The 17,022-nt window shown below is 37.8% G+C and overlaps 1 protein-coding gene across 1 annotated transcript in view; it reads right to left on the reverse strand.

Moving 5' to 3' along the window:
- LOC109030049 (probable G-protein coupled receptor 139) overlaps positions 1-7,664 on the reverse strand; it is a 29,427-nt gene extending 21,763 nt beyond the window's left edge. Inside the window, exons 1-3 of the mRNA XM_072302478.1 lie at positions 7,545-7,664; positions 5,788-6,177; positions 4,018-4,394 (exon numbers count right to left, since the gene is read on the reverse strand). Coding sequence (XP_072158579.1) covers positions 4,018-4,394; positions 5,788-6,139 — 729 coding nt within the window. The 5' untranslated portion in view covers positions 6,140-6,177; positions 7,545-7,664. The remainder of the gene's footprint in view (positions 1-4,017; positions 4,395-5,787; positions 6,178-7,544) is intronic.
- Between the last annotated feature and the right edge of the window lie 9,358 nt (positions 7,665-17,022).

Genomic DNA, 17,022 nt, shown 5'->3' on the forward strand with positions numbered 1-17,022 from the left:
CTGCTCGTTATCATTGGAGCTTTGTTGAAATCCTCTCGCAACTAATCTCGCTTTGTAAGTTCCATCTGTTTTGATTCTGAATAGCCATTTCGTCTCAATAATATCAGTAATTTGAGACTGATTTTTCGCAATAGACCAAGTGTTGTTTTTCTTTAAATTTGTCAACTCCTCGTTAATTGCTACTTGCCATTTAAGTTTTTCGGGACTCGCAAGAGCTTGTTCAAAATTTTCAGGGATTATAACACTACACGTGTTAGCAAAAATGGGATCCTTAATTAATCTACGAGGAGCTGTAAGAGTCTGTCTATTTCTGAGGTTGGGAGGTTCAGGTGGATTAATTATTTGTTCCGGCGTGTGAAATTGTTCTTGCTGTAACATTTCATCATTATTGTGAATACTATCACCAACATTTATGAGAGGGTTTTCGGTATTAAAGGTTGCGTACTGGTCATTGAGTGTTAAATTTTCACTAGAGTGCTCGGTCTCTTTAATACATTTTTCAGGTTCTTCTATGAAGATTACGTTTCTAGAAACGATCACTTTGTTTGATTTAGAGATCTTTATAAAATATCCCATATCAGCATATCCTATTAATTGGCCTGATTCTGCTTTATTACATAGTTTGTTCTGACGTTTTTCATCTGGAATTCTTACAAAAACTTTGGTTCCAAAGGGCTTTAAATTTGAAAAATTTGGCCTTTTATTCATAAAAATTTCGTACGGTGTTTTACACAATTTCGTATTAGCTAATGCCCTGTTATGTAAATACACTGCTGTTTTAACACAATATGGCCAAAAGTAATTTGATAAATTGGCTTCTAACAAAAGACATCTTACTTTATCCATAATAGTCCTATTAAACCTCTCTGCCACACCGTTTAATTGATGACAATACGGTGGGCAAGGTTGTAAATAAATTCCCTTACTTTTTACAAAATTCGAGAAGTTTTTATTAATATATTCTGTTCCGTTATCACAGCGAAGAACTTTGATGAATTTACCGGTTATATTTTCTACAAAATTAGTATATTCTATGAAGGTATTTATTACTTGATCTTTGCTAGGGATACAAAATGAAACAGCAAATTTTGAGAAATCATCAATAAAGCTAACAATATACTTGCCATTACTTACACCTGTTGGTAATGGTCCTATTAAGTCAGAATGCACAATTTCCAGGATATCATTGGCTCTAGATCTTGAATCTCGGTACTTGAGATTATTCATTTTAGCTTTAATGCAAGTTTCACATCTCGTGAAGGTCTTCTGGAGTTTCGGGAGTCCATCGGCTAAATTTAAATTGCTCATTAAGTATAAATCATTAAAATTAATGTGACCTAAAATTTTATGCCATTTTTCGAAGCTTGATAGATTACTTATTGTTGATTTTTTTGCTATATTTGCATGTATTTCATTCGATAATACATATCCTTGTACTGTATATAACTCGTTTTCTTTGAATGCAATCATTAAAGTTTCATTACTTACTATTTTAGCGATATTTCCCTGAAAAATGATTTTATTGTTTCTGTTCGTAACCTGCGAGGCACTCAATAAATTAACTTGCATTTCTTTGACGTAGTATACGTTACATAACTTATTTTTAATGATTTTGCCATTAACAGTTGTGTGAAACAAAATATTGCCGATTTTATTGGTTTCCAGTGGATGTCCATCTCCAACTCTTATTTTTGTAGGTGTTTCGAGATACGTGTATTCGGAGAATAGCGTATCATCGTTAATGATATGGTGTGAACAGCCACTGTCCAATAAGAATGACACATTAATCTTATCCGAAAATTGATTCGTTTGAAATCTGGCTGTGTGATTTTGAACTATAGGAGACATACACATGTAATAGTTTTGACTGCAATTTGGTTCTACATTATCAAAATTTTGAATTAGAGGATTTGAGTGCTTGTTCCTAAAATGTTGATAATTACAATCCTGGTTAACATTTTGATTTTGCTGAAAAGGAAAATCTTCATTAGTGTACTCATACCTTTGTGCGTTTGTATTGTAGACATTTGGTCCTTGATTTTGATACCAGTCTCTTCTCCCTTGATTGCCGTTGCCTCTTGTGCGAAAATTTCCTCTCCATCTACTGCCTCTTCTGTTAGGCCTGCTTCCGTTTCGTCCTCTCCAGTTTGAATTTCCTCTCCAGTTTGAATTTCCTCTCCAGTTTGAATTTCCTCTCCAGTTTGAATTTCCTCTCCAGTTTGAATTTTGCCAATTTGAATTTGCCTGGCCACTGTGTTGTTTGAAGGGTCCTGCTCTTCCCCTCTGATTGTTTCCTCGGATGTAGAAAGAATTTAGTTGATGAGTCACTTCATCAACACTTGAACATTGCTCGTTCCTCAGAAATGCAGCTTGGATTTTCGTTTTAACGTATTCAGTGTTACGATTATCCTCGTCCACTGAATCAAGAAGATCATTGATATAGAAGAGAGATTTTGGCAAAGCCAATAGTAAATACTGTAGTTTATCCTCTTCATTTATGGTTTCACCGGTATCACTTAAGTTGTTAATTAATTTTTCAAATTTATTGAAAAATTCCTCCGGTTTATCAGTTTCTTTGAGTTTAAGTTCAATTAACTTTTGTTTTGTTAATAATCTTCTAGATTGGCCTTTTGCTACAAAAGTATGTTCTAATTTCTCTAACATATCTTTGGGCTCCGTTAAATTCATAATATGCTCCAACTGATGATTATCAATGGCTGATACAATGATATTCTTAGCTTTAATTTTCATGCTGGCCCAGTTTTGATCCGTTATTCCATCCGGTTTTTCATCACGTACAATACATTGGTTGCAGTTGTTCATTTCCAGTAAAAGTGTGATGCGAAATTTCCATTTTGAAAAATTCTTCCCACTAAATACGGGCACTTTTATTTTTGTGCCGTTATTGGCCATATTACGTTAGTTAAAAAAAAGTTCAAAATAAGCACATATTTCACAGTTTGTACATTTTCGCGTCACGCACTTATTTCGCGCTGTATGCATTTCCACGCTACGCACATATTACGCAGTTTTTAGATCTCCACGTGAAGCACTTCAACTTATTCAACTTTTTGAACCACGCTCTGCTACCATGTTGGAATATGAGGAAAAAGGAGACAAATTACGATCTGCTTACGAACTGGTTTATTCGTCGCCCATCGCTGGGGCGGTTATCAACGCAACTGACAAAAACGATATTGAGGATTGAAGATTCACAAACAGGAAAAGTTACATAATCATTGAGGTCGATGCACGATATAGATTTAGATAAGTCAACACTATGTTTCCAAAGCTTCATGAGAATCTTTTAAGCAGAGGTAGGTTCCAAAGTGAACAATTTGCTCATTTTTCTGTCTGCTTTGATAGAGGACACTTTCAGCTTCAAAATTATGTAAAACATTGTATACTGTGGGAAATTCAATCTTGTAATTACAATTTTTCAATGAGAATGAGTGCTTGTCTAGGTTAATCTGGGTATGCGAGTCTTTATTTTTATCCCTTTTACACGTTTTTTTCCTCTTTTTTTTCTTTTATATATTATTATTATTATTATTAAAAAAAATAAATGTTTAACTTCTGATGCATTTTTTACGCATGTTAGGTTTGCTCTGCGTATTGTAACTTTTATTCCATGCTTTCTCTAACTTTTATTTGATTTGTTAAAATATTGTGTATTTAAGAGGGATGGGGGGAAAAAAATTCTGCCCAGGAGCTAAGCAATAAAATGCTTTGATTCTTTCTATGAATTTCTCAAGGATTTTGAGAGAATAATCATGCATTTTCGAGGCAAAAAGTCTTTTACTTTGTTTTGTTAAAAAAATAAAATACTAGAGAAAAAAGCCGATGAATGTGCAATGTAGTAAGGTTAACTTTGGGGTTAAAGTTATTCATTTCCATCACTGAAAAAAGGGAACAATTTTGAGGCTTTTTTGAGAACATTAAAATATTTTTCAAAAACTGCCTGAGCCATGCTTAACACTGCAAAATGTATAAAAACTAGAATAGCTGTTGGATTACCTGAGTTAAATCCGGGCGCTTTGATTTACTCCGGTGAACAGCACTGACTAGGAATATATTACAGATGCCGAGAAGGAAGATTGGAATGAAAATCATCACAATGGTGGTAAACGAGAAGTAGAATGATCGGTAGTGTTTGTTTTGAGCTAGTGTTGTCGCTGCCAAATACAGCTCCTTGGTACCATTGCTGTTCAGGCAGACACTGACTAAATGTTCAAACGGAGTGCTTGCCGTGAGGAGAAGACACAGTACAAAAACCAATACTATAACTTTTCTTGCTCGTGATTCTGTACATGACATTCGTCCCCGTAGAGGATGGCAAACAGCAATGTAACGCTCCAAAGTAAACGACACAGTCAACCAAATCGAAGCTGCATCTAAAATAAAGAGAACATACAACGACAAAACCTAATTATTTGGGTAATGATGAATTCATAAGGTCATTAAATGAGAAAGCTTTTATCATTTCTTTTTTAAAACTGAATGATACTCAATCACATTGCAGAAAAAGATACACATATTTCACTTGCCTGTGAATACATTGCGGATTAAATTGTAAAATTTAATCAATTGATAGTTTGATTTGACTATGATAGAGTCACTTTAAAACTTTGTTGAAAAGGTATTCCTTTTAACAGAGCTGGATTCTCATTGAAGTGCCTTAAGGTGAAACAATTATTACTTCGGGTTCAAGGAATTCCAGCTTTGAGTACGTTTTTGTGACCATGCTGTAATAATTTGTCAATACATGATTACAAATTCTGAAATTTCAATGAACTATAAAATTTGTTATTTTCCTTTTCTGCTGCTCTTTTTCGCTGCACATTTTTCAAAGCTCTGATTTCTCCCCTTGTGATGGAAAAATCTAAAATTCAGAAACCATTAACATTTTAATACGTGCTGCATGGGAGATTTTGCGAGGAACAAGGATGCAACAGAAATTAACACTCATTGTCTGAGTTTCCACGATTTCTTCATTTTCCAATTCTCTGACGTTCCTTGACTTCAAACTTTCCATCATGGTTTTCCTCAGCAAAATGAAATTTTTGTATCCTCTCCATTTTTCCCAGTAGAAAAAACAGTGAAAAACATAGTCTTGACCATTTTTTATAGTATATAGAATGGTTTAAATACATTACCGTCATTTTACTGATAAGCTTGTGGTTTAACATTTTTGAGAACAATGAAGAGCAGTCATTTCTAAAAATGAATTGTAGCTGCAGAGATACATGAGGGAAAAGAATATAGCTAACTGCGCTTAGCTGCTTACTGCTAATAATAGAAAAAATAGCGAGAGGAAATGCCACACAAATCTAGTAAAGAAGAAAACTGCAATTTGCATGAGATCCGTCGGGAGAGAGTTAATAGTTAAAATCATGGTGGATGACTGTTTCTGGGAGTTATCAGAAAAATAGGCACAGCAAGACAGGCTTGGGTTTGGGCAGAGTCTATTTAAAAACATATACACTGATCATGAGATCAACTTTCTTTTGTTCTTGTTTTCTCCAGTATCCCCCTATTATTATTATTAAAGATTATTTACACGCGACAACTTGCCAGCCTCTAGTAGAGTTAGGACACTGATTTAGCCCTCCCTATCTCCTAACAAATATAAACTACTAAAGTTTACTTGCAGTGAGAACTGATGATTTTCTGATATCACTGATTTATATGCCCCCAGAATCTTCATATGATTAAACACAGCTCTAATACACTACATTATCTTCATTCATGATAAAAAGCAACAGAATTTTTAATAAAAAAGCTTACTGGTTGCATCTGTGAGCCACAGGACATACGGCCTGTACGTCCAGTAAATGATTTTATCCGGGGCGCTCATCCCTGGATAGTGCTTGAGCGACAGTGTGAAGTGGAAAAGGAGGTACAGGAGATCAGCGACTGCTAGAGCAGAGAGGTAATTATTCGTTGAGCTGCTCATTCGGCGTCTGGTGAGAACAAGGATCGTTATGAGGTTTCCCATGACTCCCACAGCCACTACAAAAGGAACGAGGAACCGTTGAATTATTTGCCGGGAATTGTCGCGAAACCAGTGTTCTTCCTCATGGGAGCACACTGTCAGGTTTGCCGGCAGCAGCTCTACCTCGTCGAAATCTCTCTCCATCAAATCATCCACAGTTGAAACTTCCACTTATTCTAAACCTAAATGCAGAAAAATTACCGGTTAAACAAGGCATCCTATTTAGTGTGAAATAGAGAATATCGATAGAGAATCGGAGATGTTTAAGTTCATTGAATCTGTTTGACAAAGATTCAAATTCTGCTTCTTTTGCAGAAAAAAAGAAGAGAGAAAAAGTTTGAATGACTTGAATTTCTGGTTAGATAAAAGAATACAAGCCACTTTGCAGAAAGAAAAAAGGAGAAAACAAAATTGTAAAACCTGGAAAAAAATAGGAAAATTCTCTAAATTGGCCCGAAATTGACATACAAAAGCTCAGATTTTAAATTGGAAAGAAATATACTTCCTCCTCCATGTGTTTTCATTGACACCTCCATTGACGCACCTGAGTACCCATTTTTTTTTTACTTTTTCCTCTCTTTTCTGTGTCCTACTAAAACAAATATATGTGCTTATAAAAAGGGAGAAACAAAAAATGCAAATTCTAAAAATAATTTATTTCCTAATTTATTTTTTTTCTCTTTTGATTTCTACCGGATGAAAAAAAAAAAATCGTTCATTTTAATGGCGTTCATTTTGATGAAACTTATTGTAATTCTCATTCTGGGGAGTACACTCCTAATTGCGATCGTTTTTCGAATCGCTAATGTAGGGCTGCAAAAAAGAAAGAGGGAAGAAAATAGAGATAGAGAGAAAAAGAAGGGAAAAAAAGGTTTACAGGGTAAAGGGCTATAGGTAAGCTAACGTGATTTTTGTTCGAATAATGCCTCTGCTGCTTGACGCTAAGGACACGACGCTACGCGTGACGTGACACGGGCCCCTGCAGGAAACGAGTGATACAACTATTCCTACTCTTAGGACGTCCGCGTTGCATGACGGAAAAATTGAAGGCGTATCGGCTTTCGTCGGGCTCACGGCCATCGCAGGGAGGGCAAAACGTTATACTGATTAGCATTAAGCCCACTGACAAACGTTAAGAGGGCCGCGTCTTCTTTGGATACAATTGGGAGGAAGGGAAGTTGTTTTTCAAGAGAGACAGCAGATCCGCTCGGCCGGTTCCTTTCTGCTGAACGCAGTTCGTTCATCAATGGTTCAACTACAAAACAACGAAAATTTTCCTTTGTCTTTTCAACAATTTTTTTCGAATTTCGTATAAATTTGTCCGATATTATAAAAAAAAGAAAGAAGAAAAAAAAAACAAGCAAGTTAAGATGAAGATTTGCAAGCTCGTTAACCGAGCAAGATACATGATTGTGCAATTTTCCTGACTGTTATTTCTCCTTGCTAAGTAGAAAGATTCTAACTTTCAGAATTAGCGATGATGCAGTCATTTTCATTCACCCATCATTTGAATATGGGTTTAGGATTACATTAAATATTTCTCACTCACCGTTTTAAGCGGCCACACACGGTACTGCGGAGGGAATGAACCGTTTGTTGTCGCAAGGATCAAACTGCAGCATGGTCATTTTGGTCAGGCCTTCCGATTGGGATCTTTCGCCTAGTTTATCTGAAAACATCACAAGCCAATTGTTTTCATTTTCTAAGGTTTACATTGAGTTTTATTTTCATTTTATCAAATAAAAAGGTTTAGTTAGACACTTTATGCAAAGGTCACTCCATCTTTACAGTGATTCAAATTTAAGGAGAGAGTTGTTCCTTCAACATCACAAAATTACGTGCTTTTTCCAGATTCTAGACGTTGAGCAGGTCATTGTTGATCAACGAGGTCGTTTTCCTCCTTGCCATATTGCCAAATTTCCCCTCGATAATTGCATTTTTACCGGGAGAGACATGGGCATTTCTGACTGAAAATGTCACTTATTTTTCCTCTGATCTCATGCAAAAATCAAAAATATTTTGGACGAAAACTAGGGTAACGGGGGAAAAATGTACGTTTTCGTAAAAAATCAAATTTTTTAAGTCAATTTACGATCTCGGATCGAGTTACGTTCCTTCGTCGGAGAGAAGTCGATAAGTACGCCATCATTTACCACTACCAGAGTAAATCTCAATTACAATTTCACAACATTCTCGCCATTTCAGTAGCGTCGGTGGTGGGGGGAAGGGGGGATGGATTATACCTTGTAAGAAGTCGTCAGAATATGATCGAGGGAGGGCTTAACTTTAGAAATTGTTAAAAATACTCTGAGAACATATCATGATTTCCAGAAAAGATGTCAGAGACAGCTTATTAAGCTTAAAGTATGCAACCTCCAAACATCGTAAAAGATTAGTCGAGTCAAGAGGTATTAGCGTTCGGATACTAAAAGCTTTCAGAGGTTAAAGAAAAAATCGACCACATCTTCCCCGACGGTTTTGCTACATCCTGGAGACCATACTCTACATGGGGAAAAAAGTAATTGATTTCAGCAGAAATATTTTTGAATCGAGGGGAAATTCTTAGTAAAAAAAACGGCCGCGTTCAAACACTTTCCTTTTTGGCGACAAATTCAAGAATATCTCTGCTTAAATCGAGTATTTTTTTCTCCAATGAGGACGAGATTATTTAACTTTTTTGCCAAAAAATAGAAGTGAAGCCGAAAATATTAGAAAATATGATCCAATACTTCCGTGTTTACTTCCATTGCAATCCCTACACAATCGAGAAGAAAAATCCTTCCATCAAGAAAAAGCAAGCTTGATTAACTCTTTTCTTCTTGGCGACAAATTCAAGAATATTCGAGGGGGTTGAAGGATAAGGCGCGTAAGTCCTGTTTTTGAAAAAATTGAGATTTTTTTTTTTTTTTTTTTTTCTGGGGAGTTTAATTGAGATAGTAATGATATCAATTAAAACTAGTATTGGTACATACTCTGGGAAAAATTAGCTCCCGAATAAAATTCCGATTTTCAAGCATCGAAAAGTCACGTTGAACTTTCTTTCCATCATAAATGTAATTTATGGCGTAGATCCCATGTAATTCCGAAACTTGAAACACTTATTTCTCGAAACAGGAAAAACTGCACTCATGCACCTTCTCCCCCAAGCCTCTCATCCCCTCTCAACTGGACCGCGTTAAACAGAAAGGAACCAAGCCACATTAGCTATTGCCAAATTTAGCAGGGGAATTTGATTTTTTACGAGAGAACGTTTGTGCGGATTCCTTTGAAAATGTTAAGGAATTTGCTTTGTATTATGGAGAAAATTCATAGAAATTTGCACAAAAATCCGCACAACCGTTTTCATGTAAAAAAATAAATTGCCCGATTAAATTTGGCAATAGCTGATGTGGCTTGGTTCCTTTCTGTTTAACGCGGTCCAAATCATGTTAGTTTTTCTATAGTGAGAAGGCAATTCCTTCATTTTTTGCCAAAAAATAGATGTGAAACAGGTAGCATAGGAAAAAATAATCCATAGCTCGGGTGTTTGTTTACCTCGGTTACGGATCCACCTCTCGAAATTATGAACGGCGAAGACCTTTCTCCCCCGCGGCCCCGCCCCCCGGGATAAATTTCTGGCTGGGCCCCAAGCGCGTCGCCAGTCGCGTCGTTGACCGATCAACGGAGGGAAAGAGCGGCGAAAATCCCACGAAGCTGACCAACCGCGGAAAACGGCGAATGACAGAGAAAACATGTCCCCGTCGCGCGTCCGACGGGAAGAAAGGTGGGCATGGGTGGAAAACAGACCGACTTCTCTTGGCGAGCCCAGTCCCAGCTGAACGACTTACACGACATATATACACGGAAAAAAAAATTGCTAATTCAACAATTCAATTGCTAAAAACAGTGAGTGCAATGTTTCAACGCAGATTTTACGACAAAAAAGGCTACTTTAACCACCCCCGTGGTTAAATTAGTTTACAATGTGGTTAAAGTAACATTTTTTTGTTGTAAAATCTGCGTTGAAACATTGTACTCACTGTTTTTAGCAATTGAATTGTTGAATCAGCATTTTTTTTTCCGTGTACACGTAAGGAATTAAGCCCAAGATATCAATAAATTAAATCAAGAAAAAAAGCAAAATGAACAAAACTACTCGGATTTTTATAATTTTATACAGAAAGAAGATATTGGTGAGTTCTTTGATTGAAGAACACAGACAAGAAAAAAAGATAATCTACTATTCTGATTTTTATAAAATCTGTAGTATCTTATCGATTAGGTACATCGGAAAAAAGACTCTTGGATCCAGAATCCAGACTCTTCAACAATTTGACAAGAAAATACACTCTTGGTTCAATCAGATTTTAGCTTGAATCCAGAGCCAAGCCTCTTCATTTAAGCAGATTTCCTTTGATTCAAGCAAAAATCCGATTGAATCAAGAGTATTTTTTCTTGTCAAATTGTTCAAGAGTCTTGACTCTGAATCCGAGAGACTTTGTTTCCAGTGTAGAAAATCTCGTTAGATTTTGACATTTTTCTTCGAACTGTTTCCTGATAAAAACGAATCTGAGATTGGAGTCGCAAATGGGAGGGGGAGGGGGTTAGGCGCGCAGTGGGAGGAGGTCAAATGGACGTATTTATGCTAAAAGGAGATATGTGCAAGTGGAAAGATGGGGTGTGCTCGTTAGTTGGGTCATAAGAAACAATGTAAAAGTGGATATAGCTCCTTTTGAGAAAATTGAAAAGCGGGATTTGACATTAAATCAAAAGGAGCTAAGCGCCAAAATATGCTAACTCATGAGCCGCGGGCATGGCAAGAGAGCGTTGTGGACAGGGCTCACGAGTTACAGCGCCCCGACGACCATCTCCCCGTCGTTAGAGTGCGCACTCATTGCCGCTGACGTCACTGGCGCTTTATATTCCCCATTCATTCTTATGGCCCGACCACTAACGAGCACACCCCATCTTTCCACTTCCACATATCTCCTTTTCGCATAAATACGTCCAAATATCTTGTCCATCCAATAACTCGAGTGGATTTGAGCCGATTGGGCTGAAATTTGTATGGTATATATGCGGTTCATTATTGAATTAATCATTGTAGTAGATAACTACGACTAGACCAGTATCGACTGTGGGCGCAATCGGTATGGTCGTTCGTGAATATCAAGGCGTAAAGTTTGGGTGGAGAAAGAAGGTCGAGTGCTTCGGTAAATAGACCTCGCCCTCCGGAAAATGCACGCTTTCCCCGCGGTATAGTGGGCGCGCTGGAAGGATTGACGCGAATCCCCAGGGAGGGGAGAACCCTCCCCCCTAAACCACGAGAGGCGCGTTTTTTGATGGGGATACTGAGAACATACTGACAATTACTGCGTCCGGATCTCATCGATTACGAAAATAGCGAGGTACTCCGCAACTTTTTTAGAACCTCTCAACAAACACATTAATGACTCCCATTCTCAATGCGAGAGGCCTGGCAGAAACACGTCCAATTTTTTCGAACAGAAATATGAAAAAATTGTCGTGGAAATCAAGTCGTTCCACGTTTTCTCGAGACTCGACTTTTGGCAGTTACGCCGTTCTTCGAATAACCCGCTCAATTAGGACCGGAAGTCTGCAGCGTCGCAAAGGCGTCCAGCTCACGTACAAACCTAACGCTTCAAAGGACTCATCGGTTACCCCGACTTCCGCTGGCCAATGGGAGAGCCGGGAAAGCCATCGATGGGCCTCTTTTAAGACTCCAGTTTGTACAAACCGAGATCCGCGTTTTCGCAGTCTCGCCGTTTTGTGAGTCGAATCGGGGCCGTCGAACAGTGGATCGAGTCAATTAGAGAGGTCGCACATGAAATTTTTGACTAAAATTTCCAAGTTTTATATTTATTTCGTCAAAAATTCAGTTTCAAAGGGTGTTTCTTGGAGAAAATTTCACGAAGAAACCAACGGATTTACTCTTGAACGTGTTTGGTTTCATATTTTGGAAAATATAAGCTTTCAAAGTTTCCAGATTTTGTCCGACTTCCCCTACCGACTCGATCCACCGTGCGTCGCATCGTGTTTGCTACAAAGAAAAGCCGCACGTGGAACATGACTCTTGCACGCATGCATTTCTGCCCACGCATCGGAGAGATACGTCGATTTTTATGCTGTCATCGCCTTGAGATCCGCCTATTTTCTCGGGGTAGAATGGAGGCAGCTCGCCGAATGTCGGCATGCTTGGCGATGAGCGGGGTAAAGCGACTCCTTATTTCTCGGCGACTCATACGAGCTACATTTTAACACTTATAGCTTGACGGAAAGCTGAGAGCACGCTCGTTTCAACGCCGCACAGTGGATCGAGTTGATCAGAAAGGCAGGACATGAAATTATTAGCCAAAACTGCAAATGTTGATGTTTAATTCGTCACATTTTAAATTAAACAGGTGTTGCTGAAAGAAAATTTCACGAGGAAACCAATGGATTCACTTCAGGACCTAGACAAGGTGCGAATTTCAGCATTCTGATACATGTCTCTTCACCAAAATTTCACGTAAAATACGATGGGCACAACGAAAATTACCGAAATCAACTCCTTCCGAAGATATTTAATGATTCTTGGTGCGTGAATTCAAACCACCCGCCTATGAAAACTCAATGCTCTACGTGACTCACATCGCGCGCTAAACGTTATCACGAACGTCTCTGCGATAAAAAAAATCTGGCAACCTCAATATTGACGCTTTGGCTCAGCCATAGCAAATTACTTATAGTTTGAAAAAGAACATGGTGGGAAATGAACATTGCTCGATTGAGAGGCTTGCTGAAACCGTTGTAGTGCGCGATTTGACTCACGGAGAGCTTTGAGTTTCTTGCGAGCGGGCAGTTCAAATTCCTCGTAACTAATGTGAAATAAAAATGTTAATGTCTCCGTTAGGAGTTGGTTTCAGTAATTTTCGTTGCACGAATCGTGTTTTACGTGAAATTCTGCTTGAGAAACATGTATCAGAATGCTTAAATTCGTACCTTGTCTAGCGGTCCATTTCGTATGAACGGAGTTATGAGCTTTTAAAGTTTCCAAATTTTGTCCAACTTCTCTCTTTCATTCGATCCACTGTGCGCCGATACGCTTTTCTTCTAACGATAACGGTTTCCGAGAAAGGGGAAAACAAGCAGGAAGCTCTACCGCTCTGGGACCAAAAAAGCTTCTGAGACCATGATGTCAAGAATTTTTTACCACGCTCATTCCCTGATTTTCCAAAGCACATTCCCTGATGAGAAATCAAAGTTTTCTCCCGCTTCTCTAGGATTTTCTTGAGAAAAACGACACAATTCTCCGGAATTCCAGACATGGAAATCTATTTTTTTCACCAATCAGCCGATCCTTTGGGGAAGATTAGATTTTCCAATTTCAGAAGCGTTTTCGATATTTAAGTTATCTCGTCAATGAAAGCTTCTCTATTATTCTGACGATTTGAAGATTTGAGGGTCAATGAAGGCGGCTCAGGCGCAATAAAATCAACTTTAAAATGGTCTCGAAGCGGCAGAAAAGAGATTTGCGGTTCTTGGAACAGATTCCCTGATTTTTCTCTAAAATTTTTCGCTCTCTTGTTCCTGTTGGAGTGTCTTCATCGGGATTATGAATCCAGGTCTAGAGTAGGACTACGGGGGGTGAAAGATGATAGAAGGTAAGACCTAACACGACAGTACTGCCGCGCTAAGGAAAAACAACGTATGGGCCTTTACACGATGCGAAATCTCTCCCGATCGAATATTTATTTTTGAAGAAATATATATGCGTGACGACGGCCGAAATTCTGTTCTCACATCCCGCATAGATATGAATGATAATACGTGAAGAATGCATGCAGAATTCTTAAGTGATCGGATTGCGTAGGATCGTAGTGAAATGAAAATTCCATGCATTTCAAGTTTAAAAGCCGTTCGTGCAACGCAATGCAATGCAAAATAAAATTCTGAAAAATTCGAAGGGTTCAAAAATTTCCGTTAAAAATTGTCAGCTTTTCCGACTTATTTAAAAGAACTTGACTCATTTCTCTCTTGTCAAAACGTACACGTTAAGTCGCACTCCTCCAGCTGATGTTGCAGAAATGCAGAAATGCTCGATCTAACAGCAAAGTGAGGCAATTTTGAAACATAAGGTTTTCTTTTTCTTTTTAGCTGGATGCTTAAAAAGAGTGGGGCCGTGAGATTTTGCCGAGACATCGGGCTTGTTCGAACTCGCTAATTCTGACACGCGAATATTCGCGATGAAGAAATATCAACAGACCCCGTCGTCACTGCCCCACATATTGCCTTGATGAATTATGATGATCGTTAAAGATCTTTCAGTGCCTCTGAGAATGATTGATGATGTTTCATTTTTCCTCCGTGCGAAAAAAAGCAACCTCGCGCGGTTATCGAAACCGCGGATAAGTTTAGTGGGCGCTCGCGTTCTTCCGTTTAAACTGCATTTTGCAACTCTACCGTGCGACGCAAAAACGCCGTAAACGCCATTTTACATTTATTGGAAACAAAGTATCATAGCAGAAAAATTTGTGTAGCTTGGGACCAGTGTTCGAAACTCACAGGCGCCAACGCACCAAATGCGCCTAAAAAATGAAAGTTCTGCGCCAACATGGCCCCTAAAAATTGCCCCCTGAAAATCTGGATTCTCATAAAGAAAGAATAACAAATCTGTTTGAATTAAAAAAACTCAGATTTTTCAGCACTACAAGTGAAAGCTTGTTTTTTCTATTCTTCACGATTTCATTCTTAGTGCTTTTGTCTTCCCCAATTTACAGCTACTTACTAATTCTGTTACGAAAACATCTTGCGTCTAACTTTTCACTAAATGCGCCGTAATATATAGGCAAAAAGTCAATTTGGCTCCTAAAACATCTTGAATGGCGCCTAAAAATCGGGCTTAATGCGCCACATGGCTTTTAAAACTCAAAGGTGAGTTTCGAACACTGCTTGGGACAATGTTTTTACAGATTTCTTTCGCAAATAATATCAAAAACTTAACCTGAAAATTTGAGGTGAATAGGTAAAACGGTTTTTATTTTATAAAATGTTAAGTACCAAAAAACGAAGGAAAAATCTTGATAGATTTACGGTGTTCTTGCTTAGCACGACAGAATTAGGAACTAAAATTTCTGGCTCAGTTAAGAAAAAACGTATGTACCATTACTTTCACTGTAAACAAATGTGTTTTTACGAATGGGCCAGAAATCGTGCGTTTCCCAAAGAATACTGTTCGATGAGCCCTCGGTCGAAGGAACCGACCTCTTCGGTTAACAGAACCAAAGTTTGGTTCACGGTGAGCCGAAATCGTAGCGCATCGAGCCGAAAAAATTCAGTCACAAATCATGCTCCGTGCAGTGCTTACCGAGCTTATCGGTTTATGTACCCGGAATTTTTTGGGCCAACTTGTAATTTTTGATAACGAGAAGAAAGTTCAAAATCAAGCACACTGAACAATGAACGAGAGTTGGGTATAAAGCATCTCCAACAACTAGTTTATAGAGACAAGATTTTGACATGACGTCACAACCCTTAAGCTTATTTTGTAAAAACAGATATACTCATTTCGAAACTGAAAGGATATAACTCTTACAGAGCTAAACTCTAGATGGGAAATTTAGCATTATAAGAATAAAAGTTTTTTCCTTTCAAAATGAGTATCACTGTATTTCGACGGCCACGATTATGAAACCATTTCATTTGTGAAACCACGTATCTTCATTTAGGTTTGTCAAAATTTCGACTCCTACTTTACTTTTTTGAGGAATAGCAAGTCAACTTTAAAGCTTGAAATTTATACAGAATATTCTGCTGATAGAGAAGAAAAATCAATAGTTTTCGACAAATTACGTTGACAAGTTTTTTAAAGAAAAAAAGTATGACAGGAAGTCTGCGACGTCGTACACGGAGGTACGTGGTTTCGCACTTAGGCCATTAATTTGTGACTGGATCCGTGAAAAGAGACCTAATCTTCGAGGAGAACATTTTGCTCAATCTTTTGCCAAAACTTAAACCACGTTTTTCTGCAACCCAAGACTTTTAATATTGGACGTAAGGACCATAATATTTCCTTTAATACTTGAAATTTTACCTTCAAATTTGCGCCAAAATATTCATGATTTCTCCCTCTATGCATCTGCAAAAATTTAAGGAAAATTTTCTCCTTTAAGGAAAAGGTCCTTGTAAGATCCTAATATAATGGTCCTTTATCACAATACCTGTCACATTAACAGGATGATAAAAGCCATAATGCCGTTTAAAAAAAACGCCGTATGAGCTTTCAGACATTGCCAAACTTCCCTGGGCAAAACTCGATTTTCTGGGAAAAATTTTGATATTTTTCTTTGAAAGTCTCATACAGTTTTGTCCGCAATTTCATCTGAAGTGTCTGACTATTTTAAAAAAAAAAAAATCGCAACTTTTCTAAAAATAAACATTTTCTGAGAATAGATTGGCGACATGCGAATGCTCATACGCGTTTTTCCTAAGCGCGGTATAGCACGCTGCCGTGCTGAGGAAAAACGCCGTATGAACATTCACACGTTGCCAAATTGCCCCAAATTAAATATGCATTCCTGAGCAAAGTTAGGAATATTTTTTTTTTGAAATTTAAAGATACCTTAGATAGAACCGAGGACAATATTCTCCAAGAGATTGGAAGAAAAATAATCTCAAGTCTTCAAGAAAATTCTAAATTTATCGCGAGAAATTTGGCAGCGTCTGGTGGCTTAAACGGTGTTTTTCCTTAGCACAGCAGCATGGCTGCAACGTCTTGTCAAAATCTCGTCCCTAAACTTTTGAAACAATTTTCAAGGCCGCGCGAATAAGAGAGAGCACGCTTCGAAAGGTAAACTATGATAATTTTGTGTGAGATTTACCTAGATTTGAGGACGCAACTACAAACAAGTTCAAAGGACGAATTTCGATGTAGACAGGTAACGAACAAAAAAAAGGAAATAAATAAACAAACGAAAATAAAATTACATAAAATAAAATAAATGAACCAGAAAACTTAGGATCCAACACGGTTTTTAAACTTTAGAAAC

This window comes from Bemisia tabaci, chromosome 7 (assembly GCF_918797505.1).
Source record: "Bemisia tabaci chromosome 7, PGI_BMITA_v3".
Lineage (NCBI taxonomy): Eukaryota > Metazoa > Arthropoda > Insecta > Hemiptera > Aleyrodidae > Bemisia > Bemisia tabaci.